Source organism: Oncorhynchus kisutch, linkage group LG11 (assembly GCF_002021735.2).
Source record: "Oncorhynchus kisutch isolate 150728-3 linkage group LG11, Okis_V2, whole genome shotgun sequence".
Classification (NCBI taxonomy): Eukaryota; Metazoa; Chordata; class Actinopteri; order Salmoniformes; family Salmonidae; genus Oncorhynchus; species Oncorhynchus kisutch.
The window spans coordinates 35,976,745-35,999,880 of NC_034184.2; the positions used below are offsets into that span (position 1 = coordinate 35,976,745).

General features: G+C 41.6%; 1 protein-coding gene across 3 annotated transcripts in view; it reads right to left on the reverse strand.

Moving 5' to 3' along the window:
- The window catches only part of LOC109899727 (VPS10 domain-containing receptor SorCS3), a 64,905-nt gene that overhangs the window by 10,117 nt on the left and 31,652 nt on the right, over nt 1-23,136 (reverse strand). For all 3 annotated transcript variants that reach the window (XM_020495196.2, XM_020495197.2, XM_020495195.2), the window contains exons 3-13: nt 21,758-21,851; nt 20,699-20,857; nt 20,402-20,475; nt 17,472-17,536; nt 16,792-16,910; nt 12,662-12,751; nt 11,584-11,763; nt 11,177-11,323; nt 7,065-7,167; nt 6,699-6,775; nt 6,482-6,576 (exon numbers count right to left, since the gene is read on the reverse strand). In XM_020495196.2, coding sequence (XP_020350785.1) covers nt 6,482-6,576; nt 6,699-6,775; nt 7,065-7,167; nt 11,177-11,323; nt 11,584-11,763; nt 12,662-12,751; nt 16,792-16,910; nt 17,472-17,536; nt 20,402-20,475; nt 20,699-20,857; nt 21,758-21,851 — 1,203 coding nt within the window. The remainder of the gene's footprint in view (nt 1-6,481; nt 6,577-6,698; nt 6,776-7,064; nt 7,168-11,176; nt 11,324-11,583; nt 11,764-12,661; nt 12,752-16,791; nt 16,911-17,471; nt 17,537-20,401; nt 20,476-20,698; nt 20,858-21,757; nt 21,852-23,136) is intronic.

Consider the following 23,136-nt stretch of genomic DNA (forward strand, 5'->3'; position numbering starts at 1 on the left):
CTTAAATGGGAACATCAACATTAGTCTTCAAGCATTGCACACCTGTTTCTGAAATCAACTGATAAGGCACAGTATAATGCATCTTTACATACAATGTATATCATTATTATACTACCATATACAGTACCTTCAGAAAGTATTCACACCCCTTTACTTTTCTGCATTTTGTTGTGTTACAGCTGAAATTCAGATTTTTTTGTCACTGATCTACACACAATAAACAAAGTTAGAACTTTTTGGTAGAACATTTTCCAAATTGATAAAAAATGAAAAGCTGAAATGTCTTGAGTCAATAAGTATTCAACCCCTTTGTTATGGCAAACCTAAATAAGTTCAGGAGTAAAAATGTGGTTAAAAAATGTGTTCAATAGTGGTTAAAAAAAATTAAAAACTCCCCATCTCTGTACCCCACACATACAATTATCTGTAAGGTCCCTCAATCGAGTAGTGAATTTTAAGCACAGATTCAACCACAAATAACAGGGAGGTTTTCCAATGCCTTGCAAAGATTTGTCAAGATAAAAAAGCAGATGCTGAATATCCCTTTGAGCACGGTGAAGTTATTAATTAGGCTTTGGATGGTGTATCAATACACCCAGTCACTACAACGATACAGGCGTCCTTCCTAACTTAGTTGCTGGACAGGAAGCAAACTGCTCAGGGATTTCAACACGAGGCCAATGGTGATTTTAAAACAGTTACAGAGTTGAATGGTTGTAATATAAGAAAACTGAGGATTGATCAACAACATTGTAGTTATCAAAAAGAAAGGAAGACCAAGGCACTCTTCATATAATTAATTAAAATGCCTTTATTTGTATGGTATGTTCAATAGAAATAAAGTTTTAAAAATCCGACGCATTTAGGCTGCATGGCCTTCGTCAGGGATACAAATAAATGTACTTCTAAATCAAATCAAATTTTATTTGTCACATACACATGGTTAGCAGATGTTAATGCGAGTGTAGCGAAATGCTTGTGCTTCTAGTTCCGACAATGCAGTAATAACCAACAAGTAATCTAACTAACAATTCCAATACACAGTGTAAGGGGATAAAGAGTATGTACATAAGGATATATGAATGAGTGATGGTACAGAGCAGCATAGGCAAGATACAGTAGATGGTATCGAGTACAGTATATACATATGAGATGAGTATGTAAACAAAGTGGCATAGTTAAAGTGGCTAGTGATACATGTATTACATAAGGATGCAGTCGATGATATAGAGTACAGTATATACGTATGCATATGACATGAATAATGTAGGGTAAGTAACATTATATAAGGTAGCATTGTTAAAAGTGGCTAGTGATATATTTACATCATTTCCCATCAATTCCCATTATTAAAGTGGCTGGAGTTGAGTCAGTGTCAGTGTGTTGGCAGCAGCCACTCAATGTTAGTGGTGGCTGTTTAACAGTCTGATGGCCTTGAGATAGAAGCTGTTTTTCAGTCTCTCGGTCCCAGCTTTGATGCACCTGTACTGACCTCGCCTTCTGGATGATAGCGGGGTGAACAGGCAGTGGCTCGGGTGGTTGATGTCCTTGATGATCTTTATGGCCTTCCTGTAACATCGGGTGGTGTAGGTGTCCTGGAGGGCAGGTAGTTTGCCCCCAGTGATGCATTGTGCAGACCTCACTACCCTCTGGATAGCCTTACGGTTTTGGGCGGAGCAGTTGCCGTAGCAGGCGGTGATACAGCCCGAAAGGATGCTCTCGATTGTGCATCTGTAAAAGTTTGTGAGTGTTTTTGGTAACAAGCCGAATTTCTTCAGCCGCCTGAGGTTGAAGAGGCGCTGCTGCACCTTCTTCACCACGCTGTCTGTGTGGGCGTACCATTTCAGTTTGTCCGTGATGTATACGCCGAGGAACTTAAAACTTTTCACCTTCTCCACTACTGTCCCATTGATGTGGATAGGAGGCTGCTCCCTCTGCTGTTTCCTGAAGTCCACAATCATCTCCTTTGTTTTGTTGACATTGAGTGTGAGGTTATATTCCTGACACCACACACCGAGGGCCCTCACCTCCTCCCTGTAGGCTGTCTCGTCATTGTTGGTAATCAAGCCTACCACTGTATTGTCGTCTGCAAACTTCATGATTGAGTTGGAGGTGTGCATGGCCACGCAGTCATGGGTGAACAGGGAGTACAGGAGTGGGCTGAGAACGCACCCTTGTGGGGCCCCAGTGTTGAGGATCAGCGGGGTGGAGATGTTGTTTCCTACCCTAACCACCTGGGGGCGGCCCGTCAGGAAGTCCAGGACCCAGTTGCACAGGGCGGGGTCGAGACCCAGGGTCTCGAGCTTAATGACGAGTTTGCAGGGTACTATGATGTTAAATGCTGAGCTGTAGCCAATGAACAGCATTCTTACATAGGTATTCCTCTTGTCCAGATGGGTTAGGGCAGTGTGCAGTGTGATTGTGTCGTCTGTGGACCTATTGGGGCAGTAAGCAAATTGGAGTGGATCTAGGGTGTCAGGTAGGGTGGAGGTAATATGGTCCTTGACTTGTCTCTCAAAGCACTTCATGAGGGAAGTGAGTGCTATGGGGCGATGGTCATTTAGCTCAGATACCTTAGCTTTCTTGGGAACAGGAACAATGGTGTCCCTCTTGAAGCATGTGGGAACAGCAGACTGGGATTGGATTGATTGAATATGTCCGTAAACACACTAGCCAGCTGGTCTGCGTATGCTCTGAGGACGCGGTTAGGGATGCTGTCTGGGCCGGCAGCTTTGCGAGGGTTAAAACGTTTCAATGTTTTACTCATGTTGGCAGCAGTGAAGGAGAGCCTGCAGGTTTTGGTAGCGGGTGGTGTTGGTGGCACTGTATTGTCCTCAAAGCGAGCAAAGAAGTTTAGTTTGTCTGGAAGCAAGACATTGTGGACCGCGACGGGGCTGGTTTTCCTTTTGTAGTCCGTGATTGACTGTAGACCCTGCCAAATACCTCTCATGTCTGAGCCGTTGAATTGCGACTCTACTTTTTCTCTATACTGACGCTTAGCTTGTTTGATTGCCTTGCGGGGGGAATAGCTACACTGTTTGAATTCGGTCAAGTTTCCGGTCGCCTTGCCCTGATTAAAAGCAGTGGTTCGCACTTTCAGTTTTGAGCGAATGCTGCCATCAATCCACGGTTTCTGGATGGGGAAGGTTTTAATAGACGCTGTGAATACGACATCACCGATGCACTTGCTAATTAGCTCAGCGAATCAGTGTATTCATCAATGTCATTGTCCGACGCTATGCGGAACATATCCCAGTCCACGTGATCGAAGCAATCTTGAAGCGTGGAATCCGATTGGTCAGACCAGCGTTGAACAGGCCTGAGCACGGGTGTTTCCTGTTTCAGCTTCTGTCTATAGGCTGAGAGCAACAAAATGGAGTCGTGGTTAGATTTTCCGAACGGAGGGCGGGGAGGGCTTTTTATGTGTCGTGGAAGTTAGAATAACAATGATCCAGGGTTTTGCCAGCCCGGGTCACGCATTCAATATGCTGATAAAATTTAGGGAGTCTTGTTTTCAGATTAGCCTTGTTAAAATCTCCAGTTACAATAAATGCAGCCTCAGGATATGTGGTTTCCAGTTTACATAGAGCCCAATGCAGTTATTTCAAGGCCGTCGATATGTCTGCTTGGGGAGGATATACAGGACTGTGATTATGATCGAAGAGAATTCTCTTGGTAGATAATCTGGTCGGCATTTGATTGTAAGGAATTCTAGGTCAGGTGAACAAAAGGACTTGAGTTCCTGTATGTTGTTATGATCACACCACGTCTCGTTAATCATAAGGCCTCCGCCCTGTCGGCGCAATGCGTGAAGAAACCAGGTGGCTCTACCGACTCTGATGACGTTCCCCGAATGAGCCATTTTCCCATGAAATAAAGAACGTTTCAATCTCTGGAAGGCAGCCCTTGCTCGGATTTCGTTTACCTTGTTGTCAAGAGACTGGACATTTGCGAATAGTATGCTCGGGAGCGGTGCGCGATGTGCCTGTCTACGGAGCCTAACCAGAAGACCGCTCCGTCTGCCCCTTCTGCGGCACCATTGTTTTGGGTCGCGGGCTGGGATCCGATTCATTGTCCAGGGTGGTGGACCAAACAGAGGATCCACTTCAGGAAAGTCGTATTCCTGGTCGTAATGTTGTTGAGTTGACGTTGCTCTTATATCCAATAGTTCTCTCATGCTGTATGTAATAAAACGTAAGATTTCCTGGGGTAACAATGTAAGAAATAACACATAAAAAACAAGACCGCATAGTTTCCTAGGAACGCGAAGCGAGGAGGCCATCTCTGTCGGCGCTGGAAGTATGATGCTTGCAACAAGGAACTCAAGTAATAATTGCAAAAGATGTGGCAAAGAAATGTTATTTTTGTCCTGAATACAAAACATTATGTTTGTGACAAATCCAACACAACACATCACTGAGTACCACTCTTCATATTTTCAAGGATGTTGGTGGGTCTGCTTGTCATCGGTAAGGACTGGGTCTGCTTGTCATCGGCAAGGATTAGGGAGTTTTCTGAGACAAAATTAAACAGAATAAAGCAAACCATGAAACCTGGTTCAGTCTTCTTTTCAACATGGGAGATTAATTCACCTTTAAGCAGGACAATAACCTAAATCACAAAGCCAAATCTATACTGGAGTTGCTTACCAAGACACCATTGAATGTTCCTGAGAGGCCTAGTAACAGTTTTGACATAAAGTGGCTTGAAAATCTATGGCAAGACATGCAAATGGTTTCTAGCAATGATCAACAACCAACTTGATGGAGCTTGAATTATTTTGAAGAGTAATGAGCAAATATTGTACAATCCAAGTGTGCAAAGCTCCCAGACTTACCCAAAAAGGCTCAAAGCTGTAATTTCCTGCCAAAGGTGTTTCTAACATTCATTGTATAAAGGGGGTTAACAGTTATCTGATCAAGATATACACTGCTCAAAAAAATAAAGGGAACACTTAAACAACACAATGTAACTCCAAGTAAATCACACTTCTGTGAAATCAAACTGTCCACTTAGGAAGCAACACTGATTGACAATACATTTCACATGCTGTTGTGCAAATGGAATAGACAACTGGTGGAAATTATAGGCAATTAGCAAGACACCCCCAATAAAGGAGTGGTTCTGCAGGTGGTGACCACAGACCACTTCTCAGTTCCTATGCTTCCTGGCTGATGTTTTGGTCACTTTTGAATGCTGGCGGTGCTTTCATTCTAGTGGTAGCATGAGACGGAGTCTACAACCCACACAAGTGGCTCAGGTAGTGCAGCTCATCCAGGATGGCACAACAATGCGAGCTGTGGCAAGAAGGTTTGCTGTGTCTGTCAGCGTAGTGTCCAGAGCATGGAGGCGCTACCAGGAGACAGCTACCAGGAGATACGAGGGCCCGACGTCCACAGGTGGGGGTTGTGCTTACAGCCCAACACTGTGCAGGACGTTTGGCATTTGCCAGAGAACACCAAGATTGGCAAATTCGCCACTGGCGCCCTGTGCTCTTCACAGATGAAAGCAGGTTCACACTGAGCACATGTGACAGAGGTGACAGAGTCTGGAGATGCGGTGGAGAACGTTCTGCTGCCTGCAACATCCTCCAGCATGACCGGTTTGGCAGTGGGTCAGTCATGGTGTGGGGTGGCATTTCTTTGGGGGGCCGCACAGCCCTCCATGTGCTCGCAAGAGGTAGCCTGACTGCCATTAGGTACCGAGATGAGATCCTCAGACCCCTTGTGAGACCATATGCTGGTGCGGTTGGCCCTGGGTTCCTCCTAATGCAAGACAATGCTAGACCTCATGTGGCTGGAGTGTGTCAGCAGTTCCTGCAAGAGGAAGGCATTGATGCTATGGACTGGCCCGCCTGTTCCCCAGACCTGAATCCAATTGAGCACATCTGGGACATCATGTCTCGCTCCATCCACCAACGCCACATTGCACCACAGACTGTCCAGGAGTTGGCGGATGCTTTAGTCCAGGTCTGGGAGGAGATCCCTCAGGAGACCATCCGCCACCTCATCAGGAGCATGCACAGGCGTTGTAGGGAGGTCATACAGGCACGTGGAGGCCACACACACTACTGAGCCTCATTTTGACTTGTTTTAAGGACATTACATCAAAGTTGGATCAGCATGTAGTGTGGTTTTCCACTTTAATTTTGAGTGTGACTCCAAATCCAGACCTCCATGGGTTGATACATTTGATTTCCATTGATCATTTTTGTGTGATTTTGTTGTCAGCACATTCAACTATGTAAAGAAAAAAGTATTTAATAAGAATATTTCATTCATTCAGATCTAGGATGTGTGAGCAGTGTATTACGGTTTTATTTTTCATAAATGTTTACTAAATGTTAGAATTGTTATTCTACATTTGGGAGTATTAAATTCATTTTTTATCCCACTTTGTAACACAACAAAACATGGAAAAAAAAGGGTGTGAATACTTTCTGAAGGCACTGTACTCTACAGTATAATTACAATGAACTTACCATATGTGCCGGATGGGTACTGTTGCAACTAAAGACACTGCAACTAAAGCACCTCCATTGTCAAGAAACCAAACACCAAGTTCTTCTTCAAATATCTAATAAAAAGTAGAAGACAATAAACATATGATTTACATCAATAGTTTTTCATATTCATAATGCATATTTAGGAAAAACGGACTGAAGTCGGAGCCCATTTTGAGGCAAAGATGGGTCTCACCTGTCTCCAGCTATTGCCAGCATCAGATGTTATAAACATTCCAAGGCTCGTGGAGGACAGCTCTGTACCAATGTTGCCTGGGAAAAAAAGAAAATATGAATTCATATACCGGTATATTTGCATAGTAAAGATACATATTTGCAAAGAAAATAAACGATCATAACGTTATCATAGCTATGCAGCACCTTCTATTTTAGAGGATTTGATCCCATTATGAACACTTTTATTGATCTGTATTTTATTTGAAGATTTCTACAGTACCACAGATAAAAGCTTGCACAACGTTAACAGCTGTGCCTGTCTTGACAATTTTGTTGCTAGAACACAAATATCATGCAGTATAAACCTTTTCGGCTTCTGTCCTACCTGTGGCTACGATGATCCCTGGTGCTGAGTCCTTACTGAAGATGCGTCCAGGCAGGTAAGGGTTCACAGGCATATCCAGGTGCAGATGCAGAGAACAAAATGGCTGCCAAAACAAACACAATGGATCCCATTTAGACATAAGACTAAACAGTGACAACCCATTTTTCATGGCCTTTCTTGAGTAAGGCAGCTCCAAAATGCAGGTGTTTCAGCCTTTCTCAGTGCTTTCTGTGGTGGTGGGGCGGCCGGCGGAAAATACGGAGCGTAGGGGTTGGTAATATTCTCTAGTTGCGCCATGATTGGCTCAGTGTTTTGTCACTCATGGGGACACTACATCACCACAAAATCTACGGGTAGAGCTAAAAAAATTCAAGCCCCATGGGTGCTGCCATTGAGTTACATTAGAAGTGCCCATCGAAGAATGCTCAAGATAATTGGCCACAGATAAAAGGACGTCAAATGACGTTCTATAGTAGCTTTGATAATACTTCCAAAATCTTAGCTAGCAAGCTAGCAGACAATCTACTGGCAAATCCTTTTCAACCCTTGTCATATGAAGATAAATAATGAAAATCAAAGATAAAACAAATCGGTGTTCGTTGGCCATTGGACATAAACATTACACAACAAGTTGGAAATCGCAAATTCAACAATGAGTGGTTTAGATGGAATCAGTGGCTAACTGCAAGCAATCACTAGCCTGCTATTCATTGGAGTGGGTGTGTGGTCCAAGTTTGGGTTTAAGGGTTTATTTTCCAAGCTTAAAAGGATAAACATTCAATATTGGCCATGCTGTCAATCCAGCATGACTTCTGCCACACTCAAAACAACTGGAAATCTCAGACTTCAATGAGTTCAAGACAACTGGGAACTCTGAAAAAACTTGCTCCGACTGGGAAAATACGTTTGGAACAGTCATCCAACTCAGAATTGAAAGTCGTGAACTCAGGCCTCTTTCTCGAGCTCCGACGTGAAGATCACTGACGTCATCATGATTCAACCTTGTTTTTTTCCAGAGTTGGCAGTTGTCTTGAAAGCACCATCAATTCAGAGAATGCCAGACTTTGATGACAAAATATGCACACAAAGTACTGCCGCGCCTGTTCCTGTTCAAGTGAGTCCAGAAATGTTTTCTGCCCTACCAAGCAAAAAGGCAGTAACTGCTCATTTGGTCAAAAATTGTCATTTTTGCAACATTAAATACATGCTTAATCATGTGTACACGTATCCTACCTCCATTGTATTGTGTTTTGGTGAAAATGCGGGTCATATTAGCAGTAACTGTACTAGGTCACAGTGACCTACAATTTTTTTCAGTTCCACGCTATGAGCAGTTACTGCCTTTTTGCTTGGTAGGGCAGTATTGTATATATTGTAAGAGCTTTCATTGTCTGCTTACATGCCCCATTTATTTGTCCTACCATTCTGACTTGGTGTACAGGGAGAATACTGTAAAAAATTGCCCATGTTCTGAATTCTGTCACTGTACATTTCAAAAGTCCTAGCTCGCTCATTAACGTTTTATTAGAAATTTCGGATTTCTGCTTTTCGTCTCCTTATGCTATAGATTTTACATCTCAATTGTCAGTAGAAACCAAATATGTTTAAGCAAGTCAGCCTTATCAGTTTTTTTTTAAATGTAGTAAATGAGGCTTAATGAACTGTTTCGCTGCAGGCTCTGCTGATAGCCAGGTGTGGCAGTGGTAAGGTGTTGGGACTGCTGTTGTGAAAGCTTTATGTAGGCCCTAACAGTTTGTGGGTACCGTTTGTCACCATTATAGCGCAATTAATGTATTGTTTAGTGTTGAGTTGTGTAGTGGCTTTGCTGGCATGCATCAAAACATATAATGTAAATCTTTCTTTGTCCCACCAAGATTTACATGCTAAAATCACCACTGGACCTAAACCAATACATACAATAAAATGCATCTTATAAGGATCTATACTAGGTATACCAAACATTAGGAACACCCCCCCCCCCCTCCCCAGAGCATTTCACAGGGATGCTGGCCCATGTTGACTCCAATACTTCCCACAGTAGTGTCACGTTGGATTGATGTCCTTTGAGTGGTGGACCATTCTTGATACACACGGGGAGACTGTCGAGCGTGAAAACCCAAGCTGTGTTGCAGTTCTTGACACAAACCGGTGCGCCTGACACCTACTAACATGCCTAGTTCAAAGGCACTTCAATATTTTGTCTTTCCCATTCACCCTCTGAATGGCACAAATACACAATTGTCTCAATACTTAAAAATCCATCTTTAACTTGTCTCCTCCCCTTCATCTACACTTATTGAAGTTGATTTAACAAGTGACATCAATAAAGGATCATAGCTATTACCTGGATTCACCTGGTCAGTCTATTTCATAGAAAGAGCATGTATCCTTAAAATGTTTTGTATACTCAGTGTATATCTGACTCATTTATATATGACTCTGTGTTCATACTAATCTCTTTGAAATGGAAGTTTACAAAGACCATTTATGAAACATTTGAATATCTTTCACCAACAGATTTAAACTGGCAACAAAGGACATTGGAGCTGGCTGTTCCATTCTGAAGCAAACAAGCCATGTAATAAAAACATTATCCAAGGTGCAAAGACTAATCTGACAAAATTGCTTCATTTACTGATACACCTAAATTACTAATGTCTCTGATGTAATTCACCCAGAGGGGAGGCAATTTGTATGACAGACGAAAACAGTATTATTATCAAGGCACAATGCGAGACCCAATTGCAGACACAGGGGGCAGATGGTTGGAGTCTTACAATGTTTATTAATCCATAGGGGTAGGCAAGAGAATGGTCGTGGACAGGCAAAAAGGTCAAAACCAGATCAGAGTCCAGGAGGTACAGTGGCAGACAGGCTCGTGGTCAGGCAGGCGGGTACAAAGTCCAGAAACAGGAGAGGGTCAAAAGCGGGAGGACTAGAAATAGGAGAATGCAAAAAGCAGGAGAATGGGGAAAATGCTGGTTGACTTGTAAACATACAAGACGAACTGGCACAGAGAGACAGGCGACACCTGGAGGGGGTGGAGACAATAACGAGGACAGATGACACTGATCAGGGAGTGACAATTATATGCATTTTTCCTCTCAAATCCAATCAAATTTTATTGGTCACATACACATGGTTAGCAACGTTAATGCGAGTGTAGCGAAATGCCTGTGCAGGTAGCAGGTAAGGTGGAGGTGATATGATCCTTGACTTGTCTCTCAAAGCACTTCATGATGACTGAAGTGAGTGCTACGGGGCGATAGTCATTTACTTCAGTAATATTTGCCTTCTTGAGTACAGGAACAATGGTGGCCATCTTGATGCATGTGTTGACAGCAGACTGGGATAGGGAGCGATTGAATATGTCCGTAAACACATCAGCCAGCTGGTCTGCGCATGCTCTGAGGACGCGGCTAGGGATGCGGTCTGGGCCAACAGCCTTGTGAGGGTTAACACGTTTAAATGTCTTACTCACGTCGGCCACAGAGAAGGAGAGGGGGTTCCGCAGTCCTTGGTAGCGGGCCGCGTCGGTGACACTGTATTATCCTCAAAGCGGGCAAATAAGGTGTTTAGTTTGTCTGGAAGCAAGACGTCGGTGTCTGTGACATGGCTGGTTTTCTTTTTGTAGTCTGTAATTGCCTGTAGACCCTGCCACATATGTCTCGTGTCTGAGCCATATTATACATTATTTTAGAAATGCATAATATGTGCATATTATGTTAACTCACTTTTTATATAAAAAAAAGAATAAATTATTTAAATGAATATCAAACATTTCTAACACAGATCACCATGGGGCACTGTCTAACTTTCATTAGGGTGATCTATTTACATTGATTAAGTTGTCAAATTGAAATATTTGAGGTTAATGTAGATTTTGAACCACTTGATGGACTGGAATGTATTGAACTACACGTCTAGGATGAGATTCCTCTACCAACCCTCTGCCTAACAATGTAGAAAAGTAAAAGGTAAAACTGATTAGAGACCAGGCATCTGCCATGAACAACTCTTACTATTAAATCAGCAAGCTTCGGTGGGTTAAAACATTTGATGAATGAATACTTTAAGAAGCAGTATCATCCACCCCAATGACTTCAGCTCACCAGGATGCAGTGCAGACTGTTTCCAGCCACATCAGTGTTAGGGGCTTGCAGAAGGGCCCAGGTCTGACCCTTGTTATAGGTAATGAAAGTCTTCACTTCATGGTCCACCAATTTGTTGGTAAAAAATATGCCGTTTATTCCTTCTACCTAGAATGACAATAAGCCAAACAGATGAAACAAAAGCGATATCACATTGAGAGAGTGTATGTAATTATTTTAAACAACTTGGTTATGAAAAGTCATTGCACTATGCAAAACTACAGCGGAGATTAAATCGTACATAGGAAGTGTGCCTTAAGAGGTACCAAACAAACAGTACTTAACATAGTAATATGGTTTAACTAAGAGCGCCTCACGGAGGTCCTTCCACAGGGAGAGTGTCTTACATACACATACAGTAGCTGTACCTTATACATGTCAACCAGTACATTTCCACCTGGCTCTCTTCTGGTCCGGAGGTTCTCTAGAGACAGAGTGAAGTAGACCCCTGGAGAGTCTGAGATATACAGGCTGTAGGTGTCATTCTGGTTCCACTCCTGTACAGCCGCAAACACCTGCTTCTTATCTGTACTGATGATGTGCATGTCCTGTTTAGATGAGAGGGAGAGAGCGTGGAAGGGTGAATAGACAGGCGGGTAGATAGAGGCAAATTAAGAGTTTCATTCCAAAACACTATGTATACATTTTCAGAAATGTTGTTAAATTAGCTTTTATTGTTGAAAGAAAATATGAATTGGTGTGATATGGGTGTGTCTTTTCACTATCTCATCATGGCATGGGGTTGTCCAATGACAAACATGCATTTGTAAAAAAAATCTAACACTTGATTGGTTTCATTTCAGAGAGACAAATAATCATGTTTCTTTGCTAAATTCTATATATCCGCCTCACTAATAATATAGTATAGTAATATGAGATCTGTATGTAAAACATTTACATTTGAGTTATTTAGCAGATGCTCTTATCCAGAGTGACTTACAGTAACTCCATTCATCTTAAAATAGCTAGGTGAGACAACCACATATCACAGTGAAATTTACAGAATACGAACATTCAATTCCAGCTAAACAATGGATATATAGCATTTTGCAAAAATACATAAAATCTTAGACAAGTATTTTATACACACACACGAACATACCCATAAGCTATAATTTCCAATAAAAAATAACCCACAAATATGAAAAATTAGCGGATATAGTGTATTGAAAATAAACTCTTCAACTAGACAGTCATACAGATGAATGGAGCTAAATATAATGTAGAGCAAAAGAGATAAATAACAAGTGAGAGAGTATCCGTCATCTGTGTGCTTCAAGATGAGCAGCTTTCTGTCTCCACAGACAACAGTGTACCTCAGAGTGAGTAAAGGGAGGCTTCAGAAATGAAAATGTCCTCAACCTGCTGCTGTATTTATTGCAAGGTGTATTTGGGTAGTGCGATGCTTACCTTGGGAAGACAGTATTTGGGTAGTGCGATGCTTACCTTGGGAAGACAGTATTTGGGGAGTTGAATTTGTTTGAATGATTCCCTCATATAGGACACAAAGTAACTCGCCTGCCCTGACTTGGTAACCTGTAGAAGAAAAAAAGGTCTTGCTTCAGTAGCTCTTGTGGGCGAGTAAGCACAATTCTCGCTTGTAAAGTTAATATTTGATTGAGTATATTAAAATCATCGATGTTTCAGGCATGCTGGCGTTCATTAGAATTAATCCATTTGAAATGTCACTGATTTAACACACCCATTTCATTTTACTCCACCTCGACTTAAGATCGTGGAAACACTGACTCACCCCACAGAAGAACTCTAGTCTTTTTCAGACCTACATCATTGGAATGAAACTACCTTCTGGAAGTCGAAAACTAGGTAAAACTTAAATCCAGTTCAGGTAGGTCGAGTTTAGACACTTCATTACAATAATTAAAACAATTATAATGTGGAAATCAATAAAAATAAAAATAAAAAATCATAATTAGGGACTTGATGCTTCAACACATAGAAGGCAATACAAGTTTATAGACCAACATCCAAATGACATACCACTGTATTTACAATTACCTTACAAATAGGTGTGCCCTCTAAATGTGTCTTAGATGTCCTGCTAGCACCAAACACACTACATTATAACTTTTATTTATTTATTTTATTTGACCTTTATTTAACTAAGCAAGTCAGTTAAGAACAAATTCTTATTTTCAATGACGGCCTAGGAACAGTGGGTTAACTGCCTGTTCAGGGGCAGAACGACAGATTTGTACCTTGTCAGCTTGGGGGTTTGAACTTGCAAACTTCCGGTTACGCTCTAACCACTAGGCTACGCTGCCGCCCCAAACGTCTGGATGACTGTGTGATCACGCTCTCCGTAGCCAATGTGAGTAAGACCTTTAAATAGGTCAACATTCATTAGGCCGCAGGGCCAGACGGATTACCAGGGCGTGTGCTCCGAGCAAGTGCTGGGCAAGTGTCTTCAATAACATTTTCAACCTCTCCCTGACCAAGTCTGTAATACCAACATGTTGTTTCAAGAAGACCACCATAGTCACTGTGACCAAGAATACCAAGGTAAACCTGCCTAAATGACTACTGACCCGTAGCACTCACATCTGTAGCCATGAAGTGCTTTGAAAGGCTGGTCATGGCTCACATCAACACCATTATCCCAGAAACCCCAGACACACTCCAATTTGCATACCGCCCCAACAGATCAACAGATGAGGCAATTCTATTGCACTCCACACTGCCCTTTCACACATGGAAAAAAGGAACACCTATGTGAGAATGCTGTTCATTGACTGCATTTCAGTTTTCAACACCATAGTGCCCTCAAAGCTCATCACTAAGCTAAGGGCCCTGGGACTAAACACCTCCCTCTGCAACTGGTCCCCAGGTGGTAAGGGTAGGTAACAGCACATCTGCCATGCTGATCCTAATGGGGGCCTCTCGGGGGTGCGTGCTCAGTCCCCTCCTGTACTCCCTGTTCATTCATAACTGCATGGCCAAGCACGACTCCAACACAATTATTAAGTTTGTCAATGATACAACAGTGGTAGGCCTGATCACTGACAACGATGAGACCTCTCCCTCAACGTGATCAAGACAAAGGAGAGGATCATGGACTACAGGAAAAGAAGGGCCGAGCACGCCCCCCATTTTCATCAACGGGGCTGTAGTGGAGCAGGTTAAGAACTTCAAGTTCCTTGGTGTCCACATGGTCCAAACACACCAAGACAGTTGTGAAGAGGGCATGACATTGGCTATTTCCCCTCAGGAGACTGAAATTATTTGGCATGGGTCCTCAGATCCTCAAAAGAATTCTACAGCTGTACCAACTCGGACTACAGAGGGTCGTGCATAAGGCCCAGTACATCACTGGGTCCAAGCTTCCTGCCATCCAGGACCTCTATACCAGGCGGTGTCAGAGGAAGGCTTGAAGAATAGTCATAGTCATAGAATGTTCTCTCTGCTACCGCACGGCAAGCGGTACCGAAGAGCCAAATCTAGGTCCAAAAGGCTTCTTAAAAACCTCTTAAGGATCGTAGCCTTTCTTAAATTTTCGCCTAAAATGACATACCCAAATCTAACTGCCTGTAGCTCAGGACCTGAAGCAAGGATATGCATTTTCTTGATACCATTTGAAAGAAAACACATTGAAGTTTGTGGAAATGTGAAATTAATATTGGTGAATATAACACATTAGATCTGGTAAAAGATAATACAAACAGAAAAACGTTTAATTATATATATATATATATATATATATATATATATTTACATTTTACCCCCTTTTCCCCCCAATTTCATGGTATCCAATTGTTAGTAGTTACTATCTTGTACATAACTATAGAGAACAAACAAAAATGATATGGTAATACAAAATGTAAGTTTATACACTCCCAGGAATGTCATACATGATGGATCATTAGCTTATACACTAACTTTAACACATCTAGATGGCCGGGAGGGGTGGGTGTCGAGCCATTGACAGCAGGGGTTCAAACTGTAGAACCCAGTTCCTACATTTTAATATAGAAATTAATTTTATCAAAACAAGACTATGCTACATTTTATCTCTAGGACCCTCATGATGACAAATCAGAGCAAGATTACTGAATGTAAATACATTATTTACCTTGAGAGGTGAATGTATCAAACCAGTTGCCGTGATAAGTTTGTTGTTGTTATGCACTCTCCTCAAACAATAGCATGGTATTTATTCACTGTAGAAGCTACTGTAAATTGGACAGTGCAGTTAGATTAACAAGAATGTAAGCTTACTGCCCATATAAGACATGTCTATGCCCTGGAAAGTTTTCTGTTACTTACAGCTGTCATGCTAATCCCATTAGCACACATTAGCTCAACCGTCGTAGGGACACCAATCCTGTAGAGGTTATTAACAGCTTCTACACCCAAGCCATAAGATTCCCGAACAGCTAACTGGACTATTTGCATTGACCCCCCGTCATAGGGACACCCATCCTGTAGAGATGAACAGCTGCTACACCAAAGCCATAAGACTCCTGAACAGGTAACCAAATGGCTAGCCGGACAAAATGGCTCTAATGGAATAATCTAATCTATCAATGAACCGCATTCTCCCAGGGCAGATTTCTGAGGATGTTGTACTTGGCTGTTCCATCTCTCCCAAGAGACATTCGGGGGGTGTTGAAGACTGCTTATTTTGTTGTAGCCCAATCGATAACCTCATTACTCTTTGTCAAGTTAAATCCAACTGCCCCAAGCAATGAAAGTCACTAGAAAGTAATCTGTTCTGCCACAGTTACCTGCAACGAGTCAGCTGTGTCCAACTGGGCTATTTTCAACAAAATCTATGAGGCTGGGGTTCGTTCCATCTCAGCTCCAATTCGATTCAGGCATTGTATTGGAAAATTATTTATGACCCAGACAGTTACTAATTATTTAGAATACTTTGTTCATTAAATAATATTTTCAATTAAATCCATGAATTGAAAGAGTTGAAACAAATTGACTCACCACCGTACAACCCTACCATTTATCTTCATACGCACAAAGATGATTTTTACAGGCAAGATGCAGCATTCATCATAAACACCCCATCACATATCTGTCTCATTACAAACTAAAAGAGAACATTTGCTGAAAACTTATTGTATGTCTTTTAAGTCTCAGCAAACAATTTCAACATCATATTATTAAATAATGTTACACCATAATTGAACCTGAACCCTAATTAGCACTGCAAAACTGTTTAAATTGATGAACAGCAACGCTGACAAAGAAAGACAGACAGCTTTAAATGGAAATCGATGGCAACAGGAGAGAGTGATAATTAAATCAGTAATAATGATACACAATGCCTAACGCCAGCCAACTTCATGTCATCCTTGTTGGCAATAATGACAGCAAACTCCATACAGATTCCCAGTCGACAGAAAATCCTTCAACATCATAGGCAGCTTGGACAACAGAAAATCAAGACGTAAATGCAGCAGGTGTTTGGAAGGAATGCCATTTTGTAGACTTCAGTGTTACATCACAGATTGGATGCGGTGGAAGAACAGTTCACAGAAACACGGAAGCCTTTTGTGAACACTTAAAATGCACTGGAGTAAATATTTAGATACGCTACACACCTGAACGAACACATAGTTGTCCTGAACAACCAGAGAATTTTGGTCTATGTGTCCCGGGAACAGGTACTGTCTGTTTGATTCTGTGCATCGTTGAGCTCGGCACGTAACATACTGAGCACCTAACACAGAAGAGATCTAGATTAGTTGTCAGTAACAATCTTAGAACAACCAACCAATGAAGAAAAATCACAAGTTAATGGACGTCTGACTGTCTTTAGTGGGCACTAAAACTTTCTACACCTATTCTCAATTTTGCAGGGACAAGATAAAAATAGCATTCCTCTTGCACTGAGAGAATCAATGAAACAAAAACAAAAAACATGATGACAATTCAATCATTCTCTCTCATATCACACAAGTAATAGTATTTTGTCCCACCAAGGAATCCTGGTAATTGGTTTCATTGAATAAAGTCTATATTGTTAATATTTTTTATAGAATTGAGGTTCTGATATGGGGCACAAGGGACTGATTAAAGGGGACATACATCTATCAATCTATTATATAACGCTCTATATTTGTCAAGATACTCATATTCTGCTTTACAGTGCCTCTGTTACCTATCCTGCAGACAGGAATGAGCCTTATCTTTTCAGTGACCTCGCTCTAAATGAGAGGCAAGAGATTCATGGGGTCCTGCTACTGCGGGGGAGCGTGGCAAGCTACAGAGCAGCACTCACGTCCTTTGGAGATGTGGGTCTCCATGTGGACCATATCTGCCTCTCTGTCCAGTCCCGTTTGTGCCCTGCAACATAGGAGAGAGAAGTGGAGGAAAAAGAGAACGAGGAGGAGAATGAGAAAGGGGAAGAGGAGAACAACAATTCAGAGGAAGAAGAGGGGAACGAGGAATATGGAGAAGAGGAGGAAGAGGAGGAGGATGTGCATAGTGGGGAAGATGCGAAGGAAGAGGAGTAATTTAGACGCAGGGGGATTGCCATAAGAGAACAGTGGCAGCCCGTGATGGACAGCCTTACTGTGTGCTTCCCTTTACAGCACAGACAACACATTTCCATTTCCTGTAGTCCTACGGCAACAATTTGTGCCAGCCTCAGCAATTAATCGTAATTTGTGATAACGTAAAGAAAGGGAGACAGAGACGGGTAAGTCTCCACACTACACAATTATTTAGGTTTGTGGTCTTCTTTCTTTCTCTCATCAATCATTTGTAATATGACATTAAGGCAAGGTAAAATCTGTTATATGGTACAATTCTATAAACATTATAGAGATGCAAAAGCATTTAATGCAGGCAGTAAATACAAGCAGTTAAACATTTCATATGTAAAATCATAAATTGTCCAAGCATGTTATAGTCTTGCGTGGGTTGCCATTACTCCCCACATGCTGTCCTTATTCATCAATTGTTTTGCTGTTCCTGTAGGGTGTGCTCCAAACAATGTCCTTTCTTTCTCAGCTTGAGAGGCACTTAGGTTTGACACACAACATGACAGACCGGGATAAACTGCATCACATCAATATTCACTGCCTTGTGTCCGTGCACTTGAGACTACAGAATGACAACGAGCAAAAACAACATGTCAGACTTGGGCTTTAGAAAGAGTAGCCCAATATTCCTGGCTACGTGATATGGGTTGAAGTACATTAAGGCCAAAAAGTTATGGTTGGTTGTCAAAATCTTTCAAGACCTGTTTTGACATTACAGTGCCTTGCGAAAGTATTCGGCCCCCTTGAACTTTGCGACCTTTTGCCACATTTCAGGCTTCAAACATAAAGATATAAAACTGTATTTTTTTGTGAAGAATCAACAACAAGTGGGACACAATCATGAAGTGGAACGACATTTATTGGATATTTCAACCTTTTTTAACAAATCAAAAACGGAAAAATTGGGCGTGCAAAATTATTCAGCCCCCTTAAGTTAATACTTTGTAGCGCCACCTTTTGCTGCGATTACAGCTGTAAGTCGCTTAGGGTATGTCTCTATCAGTTTTGAACATTGAGAGACTGACATTTTTTCCCATTCCTCCTTGCAAAACAGCTCGAGCTCAGTGAGGTTGGATGGAGAGCATTTGTGAACAGCAGTTTTCAGTTCTTTCCACAGATTCTCGATTGGATTCAGGTCTGGACTTTGACTTGGCCATTCTAACACCTGGATATGTTTATTTTTGAACCATTCCATTGTAGATTTTGCTTTATGTTTTGGATCATTGTCTTGTTGGAAGACTCCGTCCCAGTCTCAGGTCTTTTGCAGACTCCATCAGGTTTTATTCCAGAATGGTCCTGTATTTGGCTCCATCCATCTTCCCATCAATTTTAACCATCTTCCCTGTCCCTGCTGAAGAAAAGCAGGCCCAAACCATGATGCTGCCACCACCATGTTTGACAGTGGGGATGGTGTGTTCAGGGTGATGAGCTGTGTTGCTTTTACGCCAAACATAACATTTTGCATTGTTGGCAAAAAGTTCCATTTTGGTTTCATCTGACCAGAGCACCTTCTTCCACATGTTTGGTGTGTCTCCCAGGTGGCTTGTGGCAAACTTTAAACGACACTTTTTATGGATATCTTTAAGAAATGGCTTTCTTCTTGCCACTCTTCCATAAAGGCCAGATTTGTGCACTATACGACTGATTGTTGTCCTATGGACAGAGTCTCCCACCTCAGCTGTAGATCTCTGCAGTTCATCCAGAGTGATCATGGGCCTCTTGGCTGCATCTCTGATCAGTCATCTCCTTGTATGAGCTGAAAGTTTAGAGGGACGGCCAGGTCTTGGTAGATTTGCAGTGGTCTGATACTCCTTCCATTTCAATATTATCGCTTGCACAGTGCTCCTTGGGATGTTTAAAGCTTGGGAAATCTTTTTGTATCCAAATCCGGCTTTAAACTTCTTCACAACAGTATCTCGGACCTGCCTGGTGTGTTCCTTGTTCTTCATGATGCTCTCTGCGCTTTTAACGGACCTCTGAGACTATCACAGTGCAGGTCCATTTATACGGAGACTTGATTACACACAGGTGGATTGTATTTATCATCAATAGTCATTTAGGTCAACATTGGATCATTCAGAGATCCTCACTGAACTTCTGGAGAGAGTTTGCTGCACTGAAAGTAAAGGGGCTGAATAATTTTGCACGCCCAATTTTTCAGTTTTTTATTTGTTAAAAAAGTTTGAAATATCCAATAAATGTCATTCCACTTCATGATTGTGTCCCACTTGTTGTTGATTCTTCACAAAAAAAATACAGTTTGAAGCCTGAAATGTGGCAAAAGGTCGCAAAGTTCAAGGGGGCCGAATACTTTCGCAAGGCACTGTACTCTAGTAAATCCATCTGACAGAGTTGAGTAGGGATCCATACATAACCTCCATCTGAATAACAAAATAAATACATTTGACCGCACACTGGACTTGGTCATTTGGTATGTGGTTGTTTCTTCACCATTCCGGGTCTATAAGACAATGGGCTTTACATACATCATAAGTTTCAAGATAGCTGCAAGATAGCATTTCCAATTTGCATATGAGATTCTATATAAGACACAAATGCTAATATTCTCTCTCATATTCCCTAGATTTACGATAAAGAGATTATAGAGCGGAGTGTTTCTAAATTAATAATGACAAACACGGGCTGGAATGAAATCATACTGTACCAGAAGAACCGTCCAGGAGTCACATTCTCACTAACCAACTGCCATTTTCTTCCAAAGTCCATTGTGCTGTACACCTGGTAATACATGAATAGGATCAAACATGAATGGAATATGAAACATTTCACATCAAGTTTGTACATTCAACCTTTATGATTGTAATGCAAAACAGTTTATGACAGAACAAAATACAAAAACAGAATTGTTCAATACCTTAGAAGGATCTTTCAATTTTGGACTTATTTCAACTTCAAATACCTATTTTCCATTCAATATTGAAATAAAAGTCCTGCTGCTTACCTTGTTGTCAGGACTGCTAGCCAGCAGCCAGTTTTCCTGTGTTGGATGAAACAGCAGACCGTCCATGTAGAAGTTAATGGGATGCTTCTCGAAGCTGGCACCTTCATCTGAGCTGATGAGTACACTGTGTTCCAGCTCTGGGTCGCTAAGCATCATTATCTAAAGTACAGAAGGGGAGAGATATGAGGGGGGAGAGGGAGAGAGAGAGAGTATAGTTCATTGTGCTCAATGGAGGATATGATTGCATGTCATTGTACAACATTATGAATAAACAACAGTATAAATGCATTGTTGATGAAAGCAAAAGCGACATGATGTACCAAAATCATTAGTCAGTAATAAACTGACCAACAGAACAGGTTTGGGTAAATTATCTTAGTGGTTTTTAGTACGGTAGTGAGGTAATTAGTTATTGTGGGCTTGAAGTGAGTGGGGTACTGTAGTAAGTGAGTGGGGTACTGTAGTAAGTGAGTGTGGGGTATAGTGGAGTAGTTAGTGAGTGTAGGGTAGTTAGTTAGCAGACATTTTGCAGAAATCTTTATGAACTGGTGTCTTGGTAGGATTGTCGAATGACACTAAACTCTAATAAAAAAGGGTTATCTAAAACCCAAAAGAGTTCAACTGTCCCCATAGGAGAACACTTTGAAGAAACCTTTTTGGTTCCATGTAGCACCCTTTGTGGAAAGGGTTCTACAGTACATGGAACCCAAAAGGTTCTACCTGGAAACAAAAATGGTTCTTCAAAGTGTTCTCCTATGGGGACAGCCGAAGAACTCTTTTAGGTTCTAGATACTACCTTTTTGTTGGGTATTCTGAATTCATCAATGCGAATATACCAAGATTGACAATGTTCAGAACCAAGATGGAACGGTTGGGTGCTGATAATAAACATTGCAACATTCTTTGGAGTCCTGCTCCCTCTAACTGGAGTTAACATCATTCCAGAAACGAGTCTTAACTCAACAATACACTACACACACTAAACAATACACATCCTGGATAAACACGTAATACTCTGCTTGTCACTGGAGTCCTTTATCATGGAGATGTTAAACAAACCTTTCTCTTGTTGGTTGGGCAGACGTAGAGGCAAGCCAAGGTTGACCCAACCTTATTATTCAGTTTAATATAAGTGCTCCCATAGTCCACTGATCTGTGAACAGTAGAGAAGACCATGTAAGGACAACCTTATATGTTTTTCTGTATTGATGTGGCCGGAGTAGGTCTAATACTCAGATATCTACGTGCATAGCCTGTGGTTTAGTGGTAACGCACCCGGCTGCTCTAACCACATTCTCCACCCATCAGAGACCTGGGTTAAATCCCTTCATTCTTCCTTCTGACTGTCTCTCTAACTTACCTGATCCATTACTGTCTCGATAAAGTTCAAAACAATATGTAACGAGAGTCTCATTACATTACATTCATATAATGACATACCTTTCAGAATTTAGTTCAAGTCTGTTTTACTTCAACTTGGTGAAATAATTGTGTTATGTTTGGTCCTTTATTAAACTGGTTGAGTGTAAATTTGACCTTTATTTAAGCTTCTATGTCCACACAGTAGGCTATCCTGAATTTCCCTCCAGAAACAAACAAATGAGAGACAAAACACATTTGCTTCTCTGAATGTTCTCTGTCCCTTAGCTAAGACTTCCTGTGTTGTTAGATGACAAGGGTAAATACAGTGGCTTGCAAAAGCATCCACCCCCTTGGCATTTTTCCTATTTTGTTGCCTTACAACCTGGAATTAAAATGGATTTTCTCGGGGGATAGTATCATTTGATTTACACAACATGCCTACCACTTTGAAGATACAAAATATTTTTTATTGTGAAATAAACAAGAAATAAGACAAAAAACTGAAAACTTGAGCATGCATAACTATTCACCCCTCCGAAGTCAATACTTTGTAGAGCCACCTTTTGCAGCAATTACAGCTGCAAGTCTATTGGCGTATGTCTCTATAAGCTTGGCACATATAGCCACTGGGATTTTTGCCCATTCTTCAAGGCCAAACTGCTCCAGCTCCTTCAAGTTGGATGGGTTCTGCTGGTGTACAGCAATCTTTAAATCATACCACAGATTCTTAATTGGATTGAGGTCTGGGCTTTTGACTAGGCCATTCCAAGACATTTAACTGTTTCCCCTTAAACCATTCAAGTGTTGCTTTAGCAGTATGCTTAGGGTCATTGTCCTGCTGGAAGGTGAACCCCCGTCCCAGTCTCAAATCTCTGGAAGACTGCAACAGGTTTCCCCTCAAGAATTTCCCTGTATTTAGCACCATCCATCATTCCTTCAATTCTGACCAGTTTCCCAGTCCCTGCCGATGAAAAACATCCCCACCGCATGATGCTGCCTCCACCATGCTTCACTGTGGGGATGGTGTTCTCGGGTAATGAGAGGTGTTGGGTTTGCGATAGAATTAGCATTTTGCT